This window comes from Diabrotica undecimpunctata, chromosome 4, assembly GCF_040954645.1.
Source record: "Diabrotica undecimpunctata isolate CICGRU chromosome 4, icDiaUnde3, whole genome shotgun sequence".
NCBI lineage: Eukaryota > Metazoa > Arthropoda > Insecta > Coleoptera > Chrysomelidae > Diabrotica > Diabrotica undecimpunctata.
Window position 1 is genome coordinate 125366584 of NC_092806.1, and position 25940 is coordinate 125392523.

A 25940-nucleotide genomic window follows, 5' to 3' on the forward strand; every position below is an offset into this window, starting at 1 on the left:
CTTACTCAAATATACATCAAGACCTCAGCAGCTATTCTCCGACATTCGGTGATAATTATTTGTGGTAACTGTACATTTTCGAATAAAAATCGAAATCATTGGCGTAAAATCGAAGGGTTTGAAACCTGGAGATCTAGCTGGTCATTATATTGCATCTCTCCGACCAATCCATCGTGCAGGGAAACACTTCTTCAAGAACTTTCGAACCTGTAGGGCATAATAAGGCGGTACATCACATTGCTGAAATATCTAATCCTCTACCAGATTATTGTCGTTTTCTAAAATGTTTCCATGCTGATAGGGTCAATAGTAAAACTTCCAGGTAAGTCCAGACCCAGGCACATAACTATTATTAAAGAGACATATAAAAACAGTACATTGTCTTAAAACATAATTATATTATAGTGTATTTTATTTTATATAATTATACAAAATATTATATAGTGTATAGTTAATAGCATAATTAGTAGAAAAGGAAATTAATACCCTTGACATTTTTTATTCCTCTCATTCAGCTGCCAATGTAATTGTCAAAAAATGTATGTAGAACGAAAAGTAAGGTTAAAGATTTTATTTATTTTAAATTAACCTAAAAATATTTATTTTTAACTCTCTTTTTAACAAATATGTTAAAAGTTATTTTACTTTTAATTTATGTGCAACTTTCGCTATGTTGGAATTTTGATGTTCGCTGTTTATATGTTGATTGTGATGAGTCTAACTCAAATACACAAAAATTTAATATTGGTGAAAAGTTACAAACTTATAATCCTTATTGCCTAGTTTTTGATTGTAAAAAAGAAAATATCAACTCTGAAAACCAGAAAAATGATCATATGCCAAGTATAGAACCAGAACACGATTCCGAAATTATTAATAGATTAAAGAAGTATAATCCCTATTGTTTAGTTTTTGATTGCAAAGAAGACAAATTAAACACTGAAAATGTTAACCCAAATACGAAATCAGTACCAGATACATCGAGTAATCTGGACAAGGGTCTTTACTGTTCATTATTTGGTTGTGAGGAAGTAAACAGAGACCCTGAAAATAAAGAAGTTGAATCTAAATCCAAATGGAACCCCTATTGTTGGTTTAATAATTGTTACCAATCTAACAAAGATTCTGAAACGGAACAAGCGAAATTCTGGCACTATGATTACTGGGCCAACAAAGACAAAGAAGGTGATTTAAAGTCATGGACAGACAGATTTTACTGCAGTTTCAAAGACTGTTCTAAAGAAATGGATGATAGTCAAAACGTTGAAAGTAGATTTACCATAAGTGGAATATATAACTCTGCAAAAGATTATTTAAATGCAGCAAAACCCCAAGATATTGTAGCTGATAATGTATTTTCATCAGAAATTAGTCCATATTGTTGGTTCACTGAATGTTGCAATAGTAATACAATCCCAGGTGATATACAAAGTAAGTACATAATAATAAAAAAATAAAAGTTATCTAAATACATTGGCAAAAGTGCAAATGTGCACTCTTATACACTGAACATTTTGAAGGTGTAAAAATACCTAGAACAATTCTGTAATTTTACAATAAAATTAACTGGAAGTCACATTACATTGATTCAAACTGAGTTTAATAAAAACATTTTGTAAAAGGATTCAAAATTTGCCTTAATATTCAGTGAAGTCGCCATATTGGGGGCACACATATATTATATAAGATAAAAAAATAGATAACTTAGTAGATATATTTGACTATGAATGTTGATGCTTTTTAATTTTTTGGATAAACGAACTATGTTTTTATCACCAGATTTTGTCCATTCTGATTCCTTATCTCCAAATAGTAAACAAGGAAAACAGTAAAAAATATTGCTAGTAGCACACCCACGCAACCAGTCAGTTTTTGATAAATCTCTATTTTAATTTTAACGACCATTTATATTCCTGACTTTTGCATTTTGTTACATTCGTAATTAAAAAATTTGGTTTAGGACAACCAGCACTTTTAATTTTTCTTCCAAAGATAGTGAAGAAAATTTAATTCATTTTAAATATTCCAGGCAAACATTCATAAATCCCTACATTCTTAAATTGTTTTGAACTTTATAAGTAACACAGCAAAATTAAAATGTATATGTTCAGTACATGTTCACATTTGATTTGTGCACATCAGTCAATCTTAACCAATGGCTATTGCAGGAAAATGGGAAGTGCGGTGGCTGGTATTTGGGCCTAGAGAATTCATTGCTATAAGAGCAATGCACTGGAGGTTGTGTCTCATGTATTGAATCTGTGAAGTTTTCACATGTCCAAATAGAATAAAAATAATTAAACATTACCTATTACTTATAAATAAACTACTCTTACCTGTGATTTCTGATTTCAATTACTGTATATTTATATGTATGTGTAGAGGAAAGGGATGGCCTTAGACATAGTTTATTAGCCACAGGATTCATTTTTGTTCATATACATATAGGTACATATTAGGTGCTTATAAGGTTAAATATCGATTTTAGCTTCTTTAACGTAATTTATTATTGCATCTAAAAGGCATTTATTATGGCTTGATAACAGGGAACCAATGATGAGAGGAGTGTTGTATTCTATTAGAGAATTATATAGTCTAGAGATAGCTGTATCATTTTTTTTACACTCCAGAAATATGTAGTTAATATCACTCATGGCAGGGGTCACCAATTATATTCCCTGAGGTTCCGTTTCGAAAACCTACTACACTGCGGTGGTCCGGACACTCAGCACTAAACCAGGCAGTGGCGTAACCAGGAGAAACCCTCCAGTAGTTGTAACCCCCTCTCAGGAGATCATCCTTCTTACGTTGTTGAAACCATTCAACTAGGCCACCTCCTTTAGGGAGTGGTATAAAATAAACCCAGGGAAAAAGATGATCATAAAGCTATTATATTGTTTTTTCTCCCATCCTTGTTTAATAAATTTTTGCGGCGTAATTTGAAATATTTGTATCTTATAACTTAATTTAATCATTTAATGCTACTGTTTGTGGCTGTTCTCTTTCTGCAACTGTAGTGTTCAACAATTTTATGGAACATATCTAAATCTATTTAAGCATTTAAATGTTAGTAACAGCTTACCTTTAATTGCATTTGTTTATTTTACAACTGCAGTTCTGTACATTGTATGGTGAATAAAAAAACTATATAAGTATGGAAAATCAAACTAATATCTTATTGTTTTCTTGACCACTGTACAGTTAAATACATTCCTGGTACAGTAAATAAAATATAATATGTGTATTGTTTGATATTGTTATCAGTACATCTTGAACACAGCAGTATTATAAATTATTACTGAAAATATTTTAAAAGTTAGAAATTTATACAAAATGGTAGACATTTTATTATGGTTCTATTACCTGAAAGTTTGGAAAAACATTTTAGTTTTATTATAGATTGGTTAGTAGGTACTTCATAAATATGCAAATTAAAATAATTTTAGTGTTCAGACAGCTTTCCTATTGTAGTTTGCTAAAAGATTATTTTTAGATAGGTACTTCCTGAAATTTTGGAAAACCATTAGGTTGATTAGTAGTAAAGATATTTATATATTTAGATTTGATTATAATTTTACACTATAATTTTATTACTATATTTTAAATTTAACGGCAGCTGTGAGTAAAGCTGGAAATAAAGATTTTTCGATGTCTTGCTAAAATTATTGTAAGATTCTAACCATCTGACTTTAATAGCTTTTTTTAGTTTAGTAGTTAAGTCGGTATAAGAAAAAATTTCTACAAATTTATCAGATTTACAAGGTTCTTTTGCTTCCCAACCCACCCTTTCATTACCTATAATACTGCTGTAACCTTTTACCCATAATATGGGTAAATTTATATGGTCAAATAATATAATGAGAATTATTTTTTTATTTTGTTGATTTACTTGGTATAATAAGTTTTTTATTTCACAAATTAATTCTTGATTATAAATATTTATTGGAGGTCTTTCAATTGCTTGCAAAAAGACTTTGAATCTGACATAATAGAAACCGTTTAAACTGGATTTAGTGTGCACCATAATAGGCTTGTATATTTAGATAAAAATATTATTTATAGAATGATAAATTTTACATATATAAATGTTTATATGAAAATAATTGTGGGAGTGCACATGCACATGTGCACTTACGAAGGAACCGCCACTTATTGTATTTATGAAGCTATTATTTATATGAGTTTGAATTATGATTCAAAACCATTCAAATTGGTATATTGATGCAACTACTCTTCCGATTAGCAAAATATGTTGTTTTTTTATTATTATCAGATTTTTCTGAATGAAATAACTTTGCAGTAATATAGTACATTTTCTCTCTCTCATTACTTTTGCTTTTTAATATATGTGATATTAATAACCACAAAATACATTCCTGGATACAAGAGTTTCTTTTATTTGATGAATCATACTTTGATCACCATCTTTTAAAGAGTTCCAAGCTTGTATTATCTTTTATCTCAGTATTTCAGTACTTTTAGAGAAAATAGATCTGTTAAGATAGGAATGATTTTATAACCTCCTGATAACCAAAATTGATAGTGGCAAGTCATTAATGGCATTGGGAAGAATATTTATGTTCTTCAATTCAATGTTAAGTAGTTAAGGATGAATTAAAACACATTGATATTTGGTTCAAGCATCATTTTGTTTGGTTGGGATTTGGTTCAACTTGAATGTCATTCATATAGTGATCCTGACAGAGCTATCATATAAAGTTGGAAAAGATTTTTTAACTTCTTGGATCATGGGGGCAATAGTACTGGAACTAATTAGAGAGAAAATTCAGATTCTGGCTTTAATCTTGGGGTCTGACTTTATATTCCAAGTTATAAAAACAAATAAAAGATTATCCAAATGAACGACCTGAACAACCACCTATGTATGGCTTTACGTACCCACCAAAGCACTTTGGTGGCTCAGTTAAATTAGAAATTAAAAATTTTTTTGGTGTCAGTGCCAGGAATTGAATCCGGACACTCCAGTCTGTTAAGTCAGTAACATAGCTGTTACTGGCTACAGTACTGCCACCCAATAAATTGATGAACAACAATTTTTAGTGAAAAGTATGAAAGTTGGTGCTGTTAAATCTTATTTTGTACATCAGTACAAGCACATGTTAATTACGACTTTGTCGCAATGTTGAACTTTCAAATAAAAGTGCTTTTTTGAGGTGATCATTTTTTGTTTTCTGACTTTAAGAAATGATGTGCCCAAGGGAATATAATCAGGTGGTTTCCTATTATCTTCCTGATCCTTATTCCATTGTCCAAATACTTGGTTCCTCTGCCTTGTGTCGATTTCTCAACCCCAGTGTAAAAGAGTGTCATATTACTTACCAACTCATCCCACGAAGCTGTTGGTAGTAAGTGTGGGATTTATACTGGCAATTACTTGGTTCCTATCTGTGTTAGTCCTTCAATTGTAGGTTGCAGTCATCTACCACATGGAGGTACAGAATTGGGTTTTTATTTCACCAAAATTAAAACATTTCAGCAATTCCTAATCTCTGCAGAGATTTTAAAAGACAAAATATTCGTATGGGTACAGTAATTTTTAAGATACCATTTCTTCATAATTTTATGCTTATCAATAAACGAAACTAGCAAGTTAGCACAGTAATCTTAAATTTTTGAATATTTATATATATATATATATATATATATATATATATATATATATATATATATATTTACTTACACTATGTCAAATAAATATATATATATATTTATTTGACATAGTGTAAGAATTACCAATCTGTGATTATATGTTTTTATGTTTACTTTTAGAATTATCATCTTTATTAAAAACAAAATTATATGGCCAACCCTTAGCGTCTACTGTTATAGATGCTATAAGTCCTCATTGGAATACTAATCACCCTTCAAGAAAAGCACTGGTCCTAAGCTTGCATGGTCCTATTGGAACAGGGAAAAATTATATCAGCGAGATGATTGCTCAGAGCTTATTTAAACTAGGAGTTCAAAGTAAATATGTTCACTATTTTTCAGGACGGCTTCATTTTAACCAAGGGGGAAATTCTGATATATACAAAGTATGTGATACAAGCTTTAAGTGTTGGTGGGTGATATCGTTATGTAGAATTCCTTCACACCTTCTAATATACCCAAAGTGATATTTAACTAGTATGTTTTAACTTTTTAAATTTGCAAATTGACTTAGAGAGAGATTTATGTATCAAACTTTACATACCATAAAAAGAGCCAAAATAGAGTTAGAGACATGGTCACGTAAAATATTGAAGCGACAATTTTATACTATATATCTTACAAACAGAAATGTCCATTACAAATTGATACCTTTTTATATCTTTATAAAAAGACTAATTTCTCTCGATGAGCGAGTAAAAACATTTGTATTAAAGATGGTCTCAATAAGAAAGGCCATTTAAAAAATTGGAAAAAGAAAATTTGCTTTGGACATTATCATATCATATCATGATATTTAATTGAGAGAAAATTTTTAAGAGATGTATCCCTTTAAAAAAATACTAACACTGCACTGCACTGGGCACTAGAGGTGTGCTTATTAGTTCTTTTAGACGAACTAGTTCAAGAGAACTATTTCACAAAAATGAACTAGTTCAGTGAACTAGTTCGCGAAAGAACTATTTGTAGGACCGAAATCGAAATCCAACCCTAACATAACTGGTTGCCAGATGTCTCGTCTTATCATCACACAAGCTCGGCGCCGGCCGCGCGTTTTCTTCGGTTTTCAGTCAGTCTTTCACTCTTTCACTACCGTACAAGTAGTTCGGGTTTGGAACCATTTCTTTCGATCGTATGTTTAGGTTTAAATGTTTTAAATTTATTTCTCAAATGTTTTGCAAATAACATTTTTTTTATTTGCAAAAAATTATTAAGATTTGTTTTTTATTAACCGTTTTAAATATAAATATGGTTCACGTATGATTTATTTTTATATTTACGTATATTTAAACTCATAGGTATCTATATTAGGTTATTTCTAAAAGAACCTTACAAAAAAAATCAGTGAATTTTCTAGGAACATTAAATAACACATATTCATTCTCACTTTTACATAAAATTATATTTTATGTAGATGCATCAATCATTTTAACCACAACTTAAAATTGTTAGTTCAAAATTACAATATGAGAAACAACACAGCATGTCAACGTTCAGGCCAATGCATGGGCATAAGATCCGAACCATTAACCATTATGATATTAAGATAAGACTGTTTATGTTGTTGTCACGTTCATAAGAATTATGATCTGTTATCTGAGGCTAATCGACACTTCTCTTTTTAAACTAGTCTGTCCATCCCATTCTCAAAATAATAAATATATGATCTCATTCATTCATTATTTTCACAATTTATAATGCAAATCGTTCGCAGTGAACTAGTTCTATGAAAATTAATGAACTAGTTCAATTAGTTCAGTTGAAAGAATCGTTCATTTGAACTATTTCGATGGTGAACTACACATCTCTACTGGGCACATTTAAAAGAAAAAAAAAGAAAAATAATGACAGATATGTTTCCTTTTTCATCGGTCTCCCAACAAAAAAATATTCAGCATTGTAAATCAAACCATAGCAGGTTATACAAAAAAGGTAAAAACTTACGGTGACTTTGTGCTTTCACCACCATTAAAGATGAACTAATCTGCACTAACTTGAAATTTAATTTATTGCTGGTTTGCTACATATTTCACTTTACTTCGCACTATTTTATTGACTGCTATTATTATTAACAACTACTGCCAAAGATACATTTGATCTCCAAAGATGCTGAAACATTGCTTGTATCGGCAAAAAGCCGGTACCGCCCCATTAGCGGTTCGCCGCTTGACTCCCTCAAGATCTCATCCGGGAATGAATTAATTTCTCACGCATGTATCATTTTTCGCAGGTAAAACAAAACTCCCTGCCCTCATGATGAGTTCTATCTAGTAAGCGATTGGATGCGCTTAGAGGCATTTGGCAAAAATATAAACACTTTTTATGCCTATTTATGAGACGCACTTCTAAAAGCGATATTCGGTGCAATTAAGGCTGTATAAACAAACACTCATAATATGTCTTTTCGTTCGAAATTCAAGTGTTTCTTTTTCAAGGATTCTGAGATGCAATTAGAATTTTTATAAAAACTTTCGTTTGGATATTTGAAAGACGTATAATAAAACCTTATTCAGTATGGAATTTGAATTCGTCAATTAAAACTTTATATAGAATGGGACATTAAAAATACTATACTATATATAATTTTACATAATCAACCTATTTTTTACTAAACCAAGTAAATTAATATCTCACTGTAGTCTCGCTTGAAGTCACTAGCTTACACTCACACATATTCACACTTTGTATTTTATTTATTAATTATTATTGATTTTTTTTGTTTCTCATTAGCCACTTTAAAAAAGAAGTTAAAACATTTTTTTGAAAAAATAAAGATATTTCTTTTTCAGCAAAATTTGTACAGCTGGTTAAAAGGCAACGTAACTTCCTGCAGTAAACAGTTGTTTATATTTCATGACGCAGACAACATGCCTGAACAGTTATTAAATTCCATCCTGCCTATGTTGGATTACCGAGAAAAAGTTGATGGAGCTGACTACAGAAACGCTATTTTTATGTTTTTGTCCAATAGTGGATCACAATTGATTATAGATAAATTAAATGATCTTTACAATCAAAATAAAACTCGCGCAGATGTAGAACTAGAAGATTTTGAAAAAGTAATTATCAAAGATATTTTTAATCATCAAGGTAAGGATAGATAATTTTTATTATAAGATTAAATGCTTTTTTTCTTTCTTTTAAACTATGAAAATACCGGCGTTCCATAGAGTCGCATAGTAAACAACAGTCTATGTGCTTTCCCAGAGACAAAAACTGATAAAAGGCGCGTTTTTACCATTATGTCGCCAAGGTAACCAATCACGACAAAGATTGTTACTTTGGCCGGCCAACCACAGCGCTCGTTATTAACTGCGCTGTCATTGGCCTCTCGGCGGAAGTGTGCTGAAAATTCTCAAACACGATGTGTATAAAAGAGCAGCACATCTTCCGAACGGGATCCAGTCGTCATACACTACTAGCCCCGTAAGACCTTGTTGGTTCGGTGCTCTACCAAGCTTTCTTTGAGTTTTATTAATTAACCAATATCCTGCTATCGTCGAAGACGTCCAAAATTTAAGAATAATACCTAATAATGGTTATCCAATTTAAAAGTTAAATCATCAAGTGTACGAGAACCGGCGTGTCGACTACAAAACGCTTCCTGACAGTAGAACACGACTTTCTGAGATAGAAAAGACATTGGTCTTAGAACTATCTCAAATGTCGAACTGACCACAGCGTTATTTGGGCCTGTCACGGTAAAGAGCGAATAAAAGCCCCGACGGGGACTTGTAATTGCTTTTCCGATCAGGTTGAGCTGCAATACCACTTCGTCTCCAAAACCTTATGTAAATAGTAACTATATGAATAACTGTTAACAAAAAGGTAGCTATACGAAGCGACTGGCAGCAGGAAGAGTCGACATTGCCGGCATTCTTGTACCTCTCTCGAGGAGAGGGAACGCGGCTACACGAAGCGAGAAGACCGACATCTTTGTGGAACTTGAGTTATACACCACGCATCAGAATTCTAATACATATTAATTCAGTGTAAGAATATTTTGTCTGTAAGAAAGCTCGAACTGTTAGAGAATTCTGATTGCCGGTGTCTCCTCACCTACCACAAAGGCTCGGCGGAACTTCTTGCCCGTAGCGGCCGGTATCTCAATCAACTCCTTAAATACGAAGATGGACTCTCGAAACTTGAGATCCTCTTCGAGAGCGGCGGTTGTAGATCGTCCAGAAACCCCTGAAAATCAGGAGGACACTACGGCCGTACGACAATTATTGACGAAGACAAAATAAATAATTTGATGGTAATAAGAGATTACATGTATTTACGACATAAAAAATATTAGCGTTTTGAAAAAAAATATTACTGATGCGTTAAATTTGTCTATTCTATAATTATGTATACATTTTTAGTAATTATTTTCTATGCTATTTAAGGTGGATTTTACCATTCTGATACAATAAGCCACAATCTAATTGATCATTATATACCACTCTTACCAATGGAAAGAACACACGTTGCAGAATGTATTATAGATCAATTTAAAGAGAGAAACGTAGATTCTCCTACTGAAGAACATGTCACGTAAGTACCAAATCAATTACTTTTTTATAATATACCCAGCAATTTATACAGCCTTACATATTTTTAATTTTTTTTGTAAACACCCCCTTTACCTTTCTATTTGTTCTGGATAGTAATTGAGTCTAGTTGGCCCTCACTCCCTCGAATGGGCTAATTCAGTCGTCGCTTATACCTATGGTATTAAGATAATGGAGCTTGTTTGTTTACTTTTCACTCTCTATTCACTGTCTAAGAATTACAAGGTTGTATGATACAAAATGTAGAAACTGAGAAAAATGACTGAATATTTTGACCATTAGATTTGGTATGCAAAAAAGTATATTTGCTTTTGTTTTAAACATAGTAGATGAAAGTCTACTACAAAAGCACATTAAAAAAAAAGAATAGAAAATATTAAGTTTTTTCCATATTTTTATTGAAATCATAAATCTATTGCGATTTTGCGGAACGCAAAAATCCTTTTCAGGATTCTGTATACAGCACTGGCAATATAATTCCCAGCCCGACCATGCATTGCCTTTGACCAAATCGCGCAATAAACAGTCCGGTTTATGGAAAGGTGCGCTGTTATGTTATACATATTTAGCTTACTTTTATAAAAGAAATTTTTGACGTCTGAAGTCAAAACACAGTACTGCGTTACCATTTTCAATATCCGTCCTTTTCTCTTCTCTCATTAAAAATTTTTCTTGCAAGTATTTTTCATATTCCTTTTTCTTTTCTTTATTAAGGGTATTTTATTTCTTTAGGCAGTCTATTTCAGCACAGAGGTCACATAGATCTTTTGAAGGTTTATTAAATGAATAACTGAATTCAGTGCAAAATATTTTGCGATAAACATTAAGTTTTACTCGAGTCAAGTCTTTCTCCTTTATGAAATCCTCGTACATATTGTACATTTTTTGCAGTGATAGGTCACCCTCTACATATTTTCTTTTAGTATCAGCCCTACAATATTGGCTTTCTATTACAGGGAACATATTAATACGCTCTCTAACAAGATTGGCAGTTGCATCTGATGTAACGTTTTTTTCTATACTTTCCCTGAACACATTGACGAATTGTGTTCGTTTCTGTAGAATTTTTGTAAAAGGTGTATATAGGTTTTTGACTTATACCTAGTGTTCTGCAATAAAACTGTTTGCAAACCTGTATTTTGTTATTGGGCATTGTTTCCTTTTCTTCTTCGCTGTGGAATACTCATTTCAGTTGTGCTTAAAATAAACATTCTTTTTTCACTGCTACTAAGCTTGTAATAATCAGAAAACAAATTTTTTCTGAATTCTTCGCTTATATTTTTGGCACATTTATAAATGCATTTCTCGAAGCAGTCTTTATGTGTTTTTATCTCTCTTGCTGGTCTTAACTTCTTTCTTGAAGAAATGTATTCTATCAAAATTTTGTTTTCTAATATTGCAGGCCCAACGCTCGAAATTTCTAGATCTCTTTCTAGTACGTTTTTTCTCTTGTAAACTGTTACTATTTTTCTGCAGTTGATTTTCGGAATTTTCCTCATATTGCTGTGTGCATATTTCTTTATTTTTCTTGGAAAAGTCGTCTTTTACTAGAATTGTTTGTTTTGTACAGATTGCAGCATCTTTATTTTCCAGTTCAGTCGAATTGAATTCTCTTTGCATGGATAAATAGTTTCCACATTGCTCTAGCGCAGCGACACTAAAATAAAAATTAATATCACAAATAAATACTAGAAAATCGCAACAGCAAGTCAAGGTAAACTTACCCAGCAGTATCAGTTGAATTATCTTGGCTAGTTGTGCTACTAGTATTAGTTTCATTGTTCTGCGTTAATGTAACTTTTCTAGGTGCTCGTCAGACTCATCCGAGTAATCCAACAAAGACATGTCAATGACCTTTCCTTGAATTTTGATTCTGAAAAGAAGTAAAACTATTAGAATGCAGTCACATGAGAGCATACATAATTAGGAATGGTTTACTGAATTCTGAAATCTTGTCTGCACCTTTATTTGCTTAATATAAACAATAATATGATCTTATCTGTAACATTTAAACAAAACTTCTATTTCTCCTAGAAATGGGTAAAAAAAGATGCAAAAGCCATGTAATATCTAATTTGCGTTTACCTTTTTATTTTTCTACTTTTCTCTTCTGGGACATAATCCTTATCTTTTTCAGAATCATCACCATTCCAAAATTCACTATTGTCACTAGATTCGGTCATTATATCACTCATTTATTTCATAAATTAACAGAGAATGAAATTAACATACGCGTTGTTTACATGTAACATAACCTATAAATCGATATACTATGTACTACATGGGACCGTGTTATTCTGAGTTTGGAAAGTTCACTAAAATTTTGCGAAAAACAAATTCGTATGTTTAAAATAGGACTATGTTGTGCTCTTTTCATATTTTCATAACATACACCAATGATTTTCGATTAATTTTAGAGGATTGCATGCATATATTTTAGATTTACAAAGTTCTATGGGTTCTTATGATACATAGAACCTTGTTATTTTAAAATTGCTGATTTCTTCATTTTGTTACATACACCCTTTTAATACTCAGGCAGCGTATTGTCTCCTTATTTGTATCTCAAGATCTATATACTTGGCGGTATCCTAGTTCTATTTAACAAACAGATTATTATTGTTGTTAGTATCTCCACATCAGTAAGCGTTGCTTTTCTAGTTATAGCTAGTTTCAAATGGAGTGGCGAGCAGTTCCACGAAATATTTTATCGTATAGACAATGGAAATAGCTATGTTTAAACAATTTGAGGAGAATATTTTACATTTGAAACCGCAAAACATTGTACTACTCACCTAAACAATAAATGAAATGTGCTTTTACAAGCAAAATCTTTAAAACCGTAATTATATATTAAAGACATAAAAAGAACTGATAATAATTATTTTCGAAAATATCTATCTACTCGATTTGAAACTAGTTTGTTATTCATTATGTTTTCCAGTCTCATAAAGAAAAGAGCGAATAAGCGCATTAGAAACTATTTTATAGAATGCAGACGGTTAAATGTAGTACTGTTAAAGAGATCAGATTGACACCGCAATCCAAAGGGTTTCAGTAGTTTACAAAGTGTTTGGTTAAAAATATACAAACACTGTTTCCTGAAGATAATCGAACCAGTATTAAACAACGTGTGAGCGAAGCTACTAAGGTACCTGTACGCATAGTAGGAAAAATAATTCAACATGCGAATATGTTAACAAACGCAGATTCAAATATTTTACAAGGATTTCCAGCTGCAACATCTGCTAAACAGAAAGCAATTGCGACAGACTTGAGGGACTAAGACAAACAGTTCATTAGAAATATAATTTACCATTTCCATGAGACTGAAGGTTATCGTGTATCATTGAACCCTTTGCAGAAGAGGCTTGGAGAGCTTTTTCTAGTCATAACTGTCCTTAAATTTTGATTGTGCTGTACCACGATATGCCTATACTATCTAGTAGACTGTTTTATTGCGTTTCACGACGCCGTATTTTCGAGTTCCCATATAATTAATTTCGTCTGTGTTTAGTCTAAGCCTTTGTCGTCTTTAGTCTAGTTTTAAGTTGTCTGGCTCTAGTGTATAAATAATACGCAGGCACCATGATTTGAGGCATATCAATCATTAGCGGATTAAGACCTCTATGGAAGGTTGTGTATGAAAACACGGGTCTCCTCCATATGTCATTATTGGCCTTACACTGGCTTTATAAATTCTTGATTTCATCTCAGTGTTAATGTGTCTGTTTCGCCATATAGTGTTATTAAGGTATCCTGCCAGTCTATTTGCTTTTTGTACTTGATCTCTCACTTCTTTGTCCAGGTCTTCATAGCTAGACAATGTAATTACCAGGTATTTTATTTCCATCAATTGTTCAATACTGATACCATTAATTTCTATTTTACATCTGGTTGGTTCTTTGCTGACTACTATTTTTTTAGTTTTCTGAGATGAGATTGTAATATAAAATCCTTTGCTCTTATGTTAAATCTGTGGACCAGTCTTTGCAGACTATCTTCATCTTGGTTACTGAATAATTCGGTTCTTTATATTGAGTTGCAGCACCTCGTGCGATATTGGATAGTTTCTCGTGCTTGATATCCATATTGGTATTTGTCGTTTTGGACCTGAGGGTCTTTGAATATTTCAGGTAATTTTTGGTTGGTATAACCTGATCTTGAATAACAAGTAGGGAACTTTCTGTTTCAAGGAGCATCTTTCATTATGTCAACCAATAATTTGACGCTGTATTGTCGACATAATATTAGCTGACTTCATTGGAATATGACCCATGCCAAGATTTACCTATCCAGGTACGCATTTTTCTTCTTTAGAAAGGTGCTTTATGTACATTTCTGATTCCTTCCATTTAAGCGGTATTGTGCCATCTACTGTGCAAATCGCGCGATGTAAAGTAGATGTCTCAACCTGCATCGGAAAATAAGTTCTCAAATTAGCAATCTGTATTTCTAATTGCTCACCTATATCTAAGTCCTCTTTCCCCTCGATACCGCGGTAATGTTCATTCTACTGAACTACGAGGATGATGTTGTTGGGCATTTGTGTTTGAACTTTCCGCTGAAGATTTTCTATATCCGTATTAGTCCACAATACCAAGTGTTTAGTGTCTTTTTTTACAAAAATTTACAAAAAACAAATTTTTACTGTTAATGTGAACGAAGCAACTGTTTTACCCTTACTATTGTTAGACTTTAAAATACTTTATTCAAACACCAACAATATTACAATAATTGTTTACAACTTTTACACAATGGTAACTATTAACTTCAAAAACTCAATTAGTACTGTTCTCAAATTGTTAACTTCCTATGTTTATATACATTTTCTGACATTCCAGACATTACTAGGATTTTTCGATGACTTCTCGAACATTCTAGAATTTTTAATACCCCTTCTTTTTTGTCAAGGAACTTTTTCTATATAGAACAGATCTCACGGAACTGTCGTAACACTATGAACTCAGATCATTCATTATTACTATCTTTTATTGGCAATAAGGATATTTATTTTTAATTATTATTATTTTATTGTATTTAAAATTTTCGTTGTTAAAGTTATTTATATATTTTATTTAAGTATATATTTTCTTTTAGGTCTATTTTGAACTCAATGTCGTGGGTCCAAACAGAACATTTTGAATATTCTTTAACCGGTTGCAAGGCTATTGGATCTAAGGTCCGTAACTTGTGGGAAAAATACTATAGACCAAAACAACAAGAAAATGCTGATCTTTAAACCTAGTCAATATAGTTTTAAGTTTTAATATCTAGTACAGTTTGTTTAGCAGTAAATGGTTGACTTCAAGTAGTACCGACTATAAACATCCTGGGTTAAGCGACAATAGTATAAAAGGCCCGGTTTCAGGTAACAATGGTTTACCTGAGGTACAAGGTCTTAACAATGGGCCAAGTCAGAAAAATTTAATAATATTTACGATCTCACTAATTGAAGTCAACCATTTTCTGCTAAACAAACTTTACATCAAGCTAAGGGCAGCTTATAATATAATATTCCTAAAGAATACTTTTATATACCATTTTTTACAGTATCTGTTGCATATCAATAATGAGCTATTGAATTTTATGCCGTTACGACAGTAAAGTGTTTAATATACGTCGTGATTCCACTACTTTGTGCACTTAAAACCTTATATTAAGCAACATGAATATACCGGTTAGGTTAACTTCTAAAAAACATCTAGTACAAATATTCGTTGATGTTTTGTTTGGCATGAGGATGGAGTGGAAACTGTTGACTCTGAAACTAGCCGCACAATAAACATATCTTAACCATCCGTCTACCAGGCGGGTCCATTGGACCCCGTCACAATATTCAATGTAATATTTTTCACTTTAAATATACATTGAAATTTCGACCAATTCCTCCTCCGAAACGTGGCAACAGTGGTACCGAGTGAATGCTATGGCTCAGTGTAGGCTTCACCGCCATTATTCATTTAGCCAATGTGGAAAGCGCAATAAAAAAAAATAGCGCTATTGTGAGAACATTATTTGAGTAGAAATTTCCCAGAACTGTGTCGCCAACGCAGCAGACCTTATTTAATTTGAACAAGAGATTGAGAGCACTGGCAATGTTGATGATTTACCTCGATGTGGTCGTCAACTCACTTAAGTCTTCTTTTATAGTAAATTTTACCATAACTCAGGCGTGATATTTTCTATCGCACTAGCTAGCACGTCTTTGAACCTCATCCATTTTAAACTTGTACTTAACATAAAAAATTTTATAAATGTTATTTTATGAGATATACATATATTAGGACATTTTTAAGCAGACGATTATACTGTGACGGTGTAGAAATGTCATTTATAATGTGCAACAGATTTGAGAGGAAATAATCTATACAGTAAACAATGTTAGATACCAATCACAATGTTCGTATGTGTCATGTATTAATATATTGAAGACTGATGCTGTGGACTTAATTTTTGTACGTAAATTAACTTAAAAATAAACTTAATTATTTGTGAAGAGCAATCATGATTGTAAAATTTTCTACATATCGTTGGCATATCTAGCATGCCCTCCACTGAGGGCGTTATACTTATAACGTATTGCATTGAGTGGTTTTTTAACTATTTTAGGATATCACAATGTTGATATATTTTTTTATTAAACGACCACTTGTTAAATAAGATGGTAACTCTATAACTTTATAGGTAGTGCTGAAGAATTTAAATTCGTTATTATTTTAGTCATGTAATCATTAAGTAACGAATTAATGGACTTTTTTGTGTCGCGTGGGACACGGTAAATGACTAGAGCCAGAACTTGAGTTTGTCTCGTACAGTGGCGGATCCAGAAATTTTTTCGGGGGGGGGGGTGTATGGGTCTTGAGGGTGATTTTGATATAGGATTTAGATTTTTGCACCTTTACGATTGATATGATTTCTGCTTCATGTAAGGGAACCGTTTTCTCAATTATTATTTTAAGCGATATATTAAACCAATGAGAAGTTATTAAAACCCAAATAACCTACGGTTGCAAAGAAGGGTACAACAATAAGGGGTCAACTTAAACCAAAAAAAAAAAATAATTTAAAGCCACATACTCTATGACAGTAAGAACAAGTGTACAAGACTAGTAAACCAAAGGAAAGTTATTAAAATATAAATACTGAAATATCAAGGACTGTCAATTTAAACTAGGTATTTTAAAGAGAATTAGTTTAAACCCACCTATCCTATGGCTACAGAATCAAGAACAAACCAAAGATAAATAACTATAAGCCAAAGTTAAGTAATTTAAATGCAATAACTCAATGTAAGTGTAAACATTAATGAATGTATTAAACATTCCTAATAAACTCTATCTTATCGTTGGATATCCGATATCAATTTGTAAAAACATTCAGTTATTCCTTATTGTTATACGGAGTGGAAACATGGACTCTCGGATTTACGAGTATGAGGCGTATAGAAGCCTTTGAAATGTGTGTTTTTCGAAGGATATTGAAGATTTCGTGGACAGAGCACGTGACCAACAACGAGGTGCTGAGAAGAATGAGGACTGAGAGAGAACTCCTAAATATTGTAAACAACAGAAAAACGAGTTATCTAGTACATATTTACAGAGGAGAAAAATATAACTTTCTACGACTCATAATGGAAAAGAAAGTAGAAGGAAAAAGAGATACAGGAAAAAGAAAATGCTCCTGGCTGAAGAATGTAAGACAGTGGACAGGCATAAACACACATTCGATACTAAGAACAGCTCAAGATAGGGAGCAATTTGCTGTAGTTATAGCCACCCTTCCGTAATAAAGAAGTAGCCTTAAGAAGAAGTGTAAACAGCATTTTATTTAAATTAATTTTTTCAACAAAAAACATAATATAATTTAAAAATAGTTATTTCTATAATAGGCATATTAGGCTACAAGTGAGTGAAATATTCTTTTACTCGGTATTGAAATTTTTTTCACGAATTGTCAGCAATAGCCGGCAACGAGGGGTAAATAAAAGTTCTGTGATTAAAAATACTATAATAATAAGATAAGTAAATATATTATAAATTTAAAAAAATTATTCTTTTCGCCTATCCGATTTAGCAGCCCCCAGTTCATTTATTTGTATTCACTAATGTATCAGACAGAGCTAATGCAACAACAATATTTACTTTGATATTTATTATAGATAAATTATAAAATGTCGCACACAGCTCAACAATTATGGTACATATTCAAATTACAAACAACCAATTTGTAGACAAAATAGAAGATAAGAAATACCTAATACAAAATAAAAATGTGCTGATTTCCTACGAAAAGTCATGTCATGTACATTGAACGAGCAATAATATATGGGCGGTAATTCTATTTCATCAATAATCGAATGATTCTCTGGCACTCAAATGACGAATTCACAAAATTTGAAAATAGCGTAACCCTGAATTCGCGGAAGACGGGGTAACGTTAGTCGAGGTATTACTGTATTCAGAATTGTTGATTTTTTTAAAGAGCAATGTCAAAAGGGTTCCGCATAATTCTACACTTACCCCTACAATCTCACTTCCTGCTTATAGTGTTGATGGGTTTTAAATTATTTTTTTTAGGATTATTTGATTGATATTATATTTTGTTTGGGGGGGGGTCATGACCCCCCCCTTGGATCCGCCACTGGTCTCGTATGGGATGCCTTGCGATTTAAAATCACACACATGTATATATATATATATATATATATACAAATTTAACGCACCACCTTAAATGTACCATAGGTTTGAAGCTATTTTACGTCTGAACCGTGGACTTTGATGATTTTTTTTCACATTATAGGTCTATTTCTAAAGAATTATTGTACCAATATTTTCTGAGAAATGTTAACGTTTTACGGAGTGTAAAAATAAAGTTGTGTTTTTTAATCTTATTTTGAAACACTCTGTGAAATTTATTAGAAACAAACGCTACCTCTTATTAATATTGCGACAAAGCTTTATCTTTCCTCAACATTTTCATAAGAAAATCTTCTCGATATCTATGATATAGAGTCAAAGATTATGCAAAACTTTAAATGTAAGAAGTTTTTATAGACATTTTAAGCAAATGAAATCAAAGAAAACACTGCTTACATAAACTTTATTGACATGTAAAACAACTAAAGCCTAAGAACACATAACATGAATAATCTTTAAAAAGTTCTCTTTCTCAAAATACTTTACTACTAAACTATTATTTCTGCCTCTGGTTCTAATTGCATCCCAAACTTCTCTCACCATAACTTCTATGTCGTCAAGAGAGACAGATGATGGTTGCCTGCTCCTGAGTTGACTATCAATAATATATCATAATTTCTTTACGGTATTTAGATAAGGGCTGCAGGGTGACCAGTTCATGGTTTGTGTACCAACCTTATCCAAATAATCACGGACCACACGTGCAACATGTGGTCGTGCATTATCATGCATTAAATCAAAATTATTTTCTATCTAAGGAGTAAAGAGAACTACATAGTTAGACAAAATATCTGTAATGTACCTTTCACTTATAGACCATACTGTGAAAGAACAATAATCCCAATCCAATCAACGGTTCAGAAGAAAAATCGCTTGTAATTAATGGTACATTTAAGGCGGTGCGTTAATTTTGGAGAGTAGTGTAAATACTGTCTTGGTTTCACGCATGGACTATATTTCTGAGTGTTTAATCATCAGCATCATAGTCATTAATATCTTAGCAGATTTGTTGTGGTTCATCATTGAGCTTCAGCAGCTGAGATAGTTTGATTATTGATATTTCTCCACTGGTTGCATTCATCTGTTACATGTACTGCCTCAGTATACTGTTTATAGCCTGTTGCTTTGTTTAACTTAATTCTTTTCAGAGCAAATTCTACCTCGAAAAAAGTGTGTTAGGTTCAGATTCAAGACTATTGTCGGTGTCTGCGAGAGGACTGTGATGTGTCCCTGTTGAAGGATAGTGGCAAGTGGAGTGCACCTGATATTCAGGTACATTAGGGGTGTTCGCGGGCATCTGATCCATATCGGCATATAAAGATTTATACAATACGCCCTCCAAAAATCTATAACCTTGTCAAAATCCGTCTGTACATTGGCTTCATCATCTTTGATAGACCAGGACTTCTGCTTGAAATCTGGGTGTTTAACCGTTCGGAATTATTTTTCCTGTTGACAAGAAAGGATTGTAGACTTTTGACGAAGTTTTGTTCGTCGTTTCTGATAGGTTGTAGTTGAGCTTTACGTTATTCGTTAATGCTTCTTAGTTATTTGATCTTTTCTTAGTTTAGGAGAATATGCTTGTGCTGCTGAGACGTGGTGTACAAAATCACCTTCTGCCTTGGATAGATATTCGGGGTGGGATTTTTACTTGTGAATGTGAGTATTAGGTTTTCTGACTAATAATTTTCACTGGTGTAGGTTTAAGACATATTTATTGTGCTTCAATTTCTCTGATTACTTATTGGTTTTTATTGTTGGATGAATACGATTTGTTGAGGTCTGTGTTGTGTCCCTTGGCACGATTATGTATGAATAAGGCTGATGAAACTTGCTTATTTCTTAACTGTAGTTTGTATTTGTTCAATCGGACGGAATTTGGCAGTTGGTTTCCTTGTTCCATTAACATACAACAGCCATGAAAATCTACACTCCGTGATATTATTGTATTAGTTTAGAATCGGTATTAGTAACAGCTTTTGTTAAGTTTGTCGTTTGTGTTTTGTGATATAAAAAAGACATACTACAGATTTCAGAAATTTTTTGGTATATATTTTAAAAACTTTATTAATATTGACATTAGAATTTTGTAATAAATGGGTATGTGAAAAAATAAAACATGATATGAATAAATATTTTATTACAATTTCGGATAAAATATTTAACAAAATTAAAAATTAAATATTTTTTCAAACAACTGAAAACATTGTTATATACCAACTATTTTTATGTTATTCGATATTGTATAATTTCTTTATATTATCCATTAAAAAACACTTGAACCTGGACTTTGTTTTCTTATAACCTAAATGTAATAATATGGAGATGCGTAGGCGTATCCTAGAAATAAAAAATAAAGAAATTTAATCAATAATTAATATAATACAATATTAAAAAAAAGTTAGTATAATTTCAAAATCTTACGAAAGAAAGAAGAAAAACAGGTGAACAGTGCATAAGTAAAACAAAAGGATTGATACACATATTCTAATCTATAAAATCAAATTATATAAGTTAGGATGAACAGCAGGGTTTTCGTTGTGGAAGATCGTGTACAGATGCAATATTCGTTATAAAGCAAATTACTGAGAAATCACTAGAGTATAATAGACCAGCATTGCTGTGTCTGATTGACCTAAAGGAAGCGTTTGACAGAGTAAGACCCAAAGCTGTAATCCATCTTCTCTATAATAAAGAAATTCCCCTAAATATTATAAAAACTATCGAAAACATCTACCAAAACAACAAAATGGAAGTCAGAATAGATGGACAACTTACAAAACCTATAGAAATAGTGAGCTAAATAAGACAAGGAGATTCATTGAGCCCCATGATCTTCAATTTGATCATGGGTGAAATCAACAAAGCGTTAACAAAGAAAGAGGATACAGAATGGGAAACAAAGGAATAAAAATACTCTGTTACGCAGACTACATACACAATATTGATAGCCCAAGATGAAGATAGTCTACAAAGACTGATCCACAGATTTAACATAAGAGCAAAAGAATTTAATATGTAACGTACAGTGTATAAATGCATGGAGACAAAATAGAAAAAAGAAATGGAATAACCACAACAGAATGGATGAGACCCGTGTCGTCAAAATAGCAAGAGATAAGTCACCAATCGACAGAAGAAGTATCGGACGAGCGCGCAAAAGATGAAGGTGAAGGTGACAACCTTCCATAGAGGTATTAATCCGCCAATGAACAAGCAGAATTGCTTACAAAGAGGAAGAAGAAGAAGAAACACAAATTGATGGATACATTGCTTTCAATCCATAAAATTATCTGCAAAGTACAACTACAATGCAAATGTTCACAAATATTTGACAGCAGCGGTGGGAGACTTCAAATTAACCAACATTAAAGCCAATTTTAATACAACAGCGCCGGCGGTCCGATAAGTACGTAGCCTCAACGCTTGATGGCACCACGATTTCAGGAGACATTTACTATCATGTAATACATTCTCGTGGACGGCTAATATAAAAATTTCAACTGAATATTTTTTGTTTAATTTTAACAATAACATGTTGAGGAAGTAACGGTGTAAAATAGTTAATGTTTTTGTGTACAAAACATATTTTCTATCATATATTTGTATACTTGGAGATTATTCAGTGAATTGATTTGAGTTTGAGTTGGGGTGGGTTTTGGCTTTGGGAAATTTGTAATAGTAGAATAGTTTGTCCTGATGGCTTCAAAAAGCCTAGATGAGATATGAGCAGGTGATCTCGCTACCAGAATATTTTAGACATAAAAGAGGAGATTGTGGACGATTTATTTGATGCAGGGGAGGCATTATTACGGCTTACTATTTGTATTATTGGATGTTAAGGATCAGTATCCTGAATGTTTGAATATAATTGAATAAAGAGTTGCTATATTTTTTTATAATTGTTTCTGGAGCTATAGTAAGTCAGAAATAGTTTTTTACCTGTTTGTCAGGAGGAGTTCTCGGTTTGGAAGAGAGGTATTACAAAGATGTGTATTACATTGTTCTGCAACACAATCACAGGAAGAATAAGGTGGACCCCTTGGAAAAAAATAGCAACAGTGAAAAGATTTATTGGGTAACAATATTTCTGCTATCTGAAACCGCCGCGACAGGCTGCTCCAGTAGACACAATGGCAAGGAGGAACTCCCTCAGAAAAAGTTGTCTTGTTCTATTATCAGAGTGAAATAGCGAGAGTACTTACTCTGATCTTTATATTGTCTTTTTGCGGTTATCCTCGCTGCTATGTAGTGCGTCGGAATCGACCCGTCGGTAAACAGTGAAAATTTCAAGATCTGTTATTGAGATTCTAGATTTTTGGGGCTAACAGCCAACCCAGTAAATAGGGATATCCCTAAGAACAGGCAAAATTAGCTGCTTACACCATATAACTGATCCTAAATAATAATATATATTAAATACTTTCTTATATAAAGTTGATTCTGAAAATTGCAGCTTTCGACGTCTTTATTAATTCCCTTCCTCTGAATTCGAGGCTAGTATAAAAGCAGTAACTAATCCACTAAGAGTTTTTTCAAATCTCTTGGAACTACTTTTGATCTAGAAATCCTAAAGTGAGACCTTATTATCACATATAAATCACGTACAAATATTCTCTGCGGCACTTAGTGACAAATTAAGAAAATTTTGTCAAATTATACTTAACAAAGTCGCGATACATGCCGCAACTTATCTCTAGTTTAAATTATACATATAACACGCACATACGTGCTCTAGGTCCAGTATAGATATAGATATTGTGATAAATATTAACGATTTTTAAAGCTGATAGTTTTTTTTTTATTTATAAAAGATAATATTAGAAATAACTTACCGTAACTTGGCCAGTAACCATACGAATAAGACACGGGGTATCCATATGCTAACCATTGTGGGTTAGGATTTGGATGTGGAACAGGTGCTGGTGCTGCAGAGGTCATCATGACACAGAGCATGGTAACACACAACTAAAAATAAGAGACAATGATAAATATTATTTCGATAGGTTTAATTATTTAGCGTATGGCACATAGTAAGTTAATATGATATCAAATTGAGTCAGTAATAAACGTTGCAGTGTAAACATCCACTTTAGCTATCCATGCAAGGCTAGAATATGTGGTATGTAAAAAGTTCTTCAATTTCCCCACATATGGTTCTTCACCTTTGGTAGAGGAAAAAATCTGAAGAATATCAAGAAATTACCTTGGTGGATTGAGAGATCGCCCAAATGAAGAAGCAAGACTTCTAAACGCATCTCCTGGATTCGCGAGGCGATTGCATAAACTACTTGCAGAGCTATAAAACGACTGAGTCGCGCTATGAAAATATGAGAGAGGATAATTAATGGACGGATTCGTGAGGAAAACGAAATATCCGAAGGTTTGAATTTTTACAAGGCAGATCAACAACAGATGCGATATTAATTATAAGATAGCTGATCGAAAAATAAAGGAATAAAGAAACAAACTTTTTTTGGTGTACTTGCAGGTATTTTCTCTAGTTTACGAGAATGGTACAGTGCGTTGTCGATAACAATGATAGATTTGTCTTCTTATATTGTTTAGACATTGGAAATTTTGACTAATTTTCAGAAAATTGACCTGTGTCTGGATCTGGATCTGACCATCTCTTAATAGTAGTCACCAGACTTTTGAAACAAACAAAACAAGCAAACACCAGAGGGTAATTAAAACAAAGCCATTCTCGCTGCTAATGTGACAAATAATAAGTCTTTTACCTTTTCCTAAAAATTTAAAGTATTTGTAAGTTTTGAGATTTGAAATATGCAGAATGTAATAAATTAATTGAAGGATTTTTTAATCCCATTGTTAATCTATCCAAAAAAGCTTGTTTCGATGATTTGACTGTAGTGTAGTGCCATAATGTCGTCTCTGTCTAATAAAAGGGCGTTTCTTTTACTCCGTTGATATTGAAAATTAAGTTTTTTTAATATTCTATAAAATGTGGTTTTCGTAAAATTTGGCAAATCACGGTCATCGTTCACTTCCTTTAAAACCCTATCCACGGTGAGTATTTCGTTTCTCATTAAAAAAATATGAACCTGCCTTTATAAAAATTTGGAGTAGGTACAGTGAAGACAAGCTGTATAATGAAAAAAAGATTTATAGCTTCGTAAGAAAAAACAGAATATCTGATAGGATATTAACTCGGATCTTCTTCACGCTAAGATAGAATCCATGTCCATTAACTACCAATCATTAATTATATTTGAAAATATTACCCAAAAAATATACTCATTAAACACCCTTTGACTATTTCAATTCTTGGTATACCTTATTATAAAAACATAAATTATATAAAATAAATACAAAAAAACATTTTTTCTTAACAATTCACGCCAACATAGAATCCATGCCCATTAAGTACCATTAATTGCAATTGTAAAGATTTCCCAAAAAATATACGAATTAAAAACTCCTTGACTATTTCAATTCTTGGTATAACATATTAAAAACATAAATTATTTAAAAAAATACACAAAAACATTATTTCTTAATAATTCACTTATTATTTTTATTGTTTCAATAAAATTGTGCTAAAAATTAAACAAACAGAACTTACCACCAGAACAACATTGAAAAGCCCCATGTTTTTCATATTGACTGCTGCGTATTCTTAGCGTTACATAAGAAAACTGCAGAAAAATTCACTAACGCACCATTTATAATTAGTATATATTATTACTACAATGATTAAAATTAATTTAGTCACCACATTTTATGCAGCCACATCGATATAGGCGTGTATAAAACCGACTTTTTAGGGGTCAGATGCTCAATAAAATATAATAGCATCTTTTATAAGTAAGTTTTTTATTTAATTTCAATGAGTACCTACAGTAATCTGCTCACATGGGCAATAAGCATTTATTTTGTTAAACCTACTGACATGTAGAGAGTTAGTCCAGTGAGTAACATCCTTATAACTAATCTATAAATTAACATTTTATTATTTTGAATGCACTTCACTAACTTGATTGAGACCTGATCG

At 32.1% G+C, this 25940-nt stretch overlaps 1 protein-coding gene and 1 long non-coding RNA gene across 2 annotated transcripts; one reads left to right on the plus strand and one right to left on the minus strand.

Annotated features, from left to right (window-relative positions):
• Positions 1-551: 551 nt before the first annotated feature.
• Positions 552-16731, plus strand: LOC140439966 (torsin-1B-like). Its single transcript, XM_072530178.1, has 5 exons — positions 552-1431; positions 5791-6056; positions 8460-8760; positions 10062-10209; positions 15327-16731. Exons 1-5 carry the CDS (start codon positions 627-629, stop codon positions 15466-15468), a joined length of 1662 nt encoding a protein of 553 aa, XP_072386279.1. The 5' UTR covers positions 552-626; the 3' UTR covers positions 15469-16731.
• Positions 16732-21048: 4317 nt separating this feature from the next.
• On the minus strand, positions 21049-25665 carry LOC140439967 (uncharacterized). Its single transcript, XR_011950771.1, has 3 exons — positions 25512-25665; positions 23761-23893; positions 21049-21265 (listed from the first exon to the last, which is right to left on the minus strand). It is a non-coding gene; the product is annotated as an uncharacterized lncRNA (long non-coding RNA).
• Positions 25666-25940: the final 275 nt, after the last annotated feature.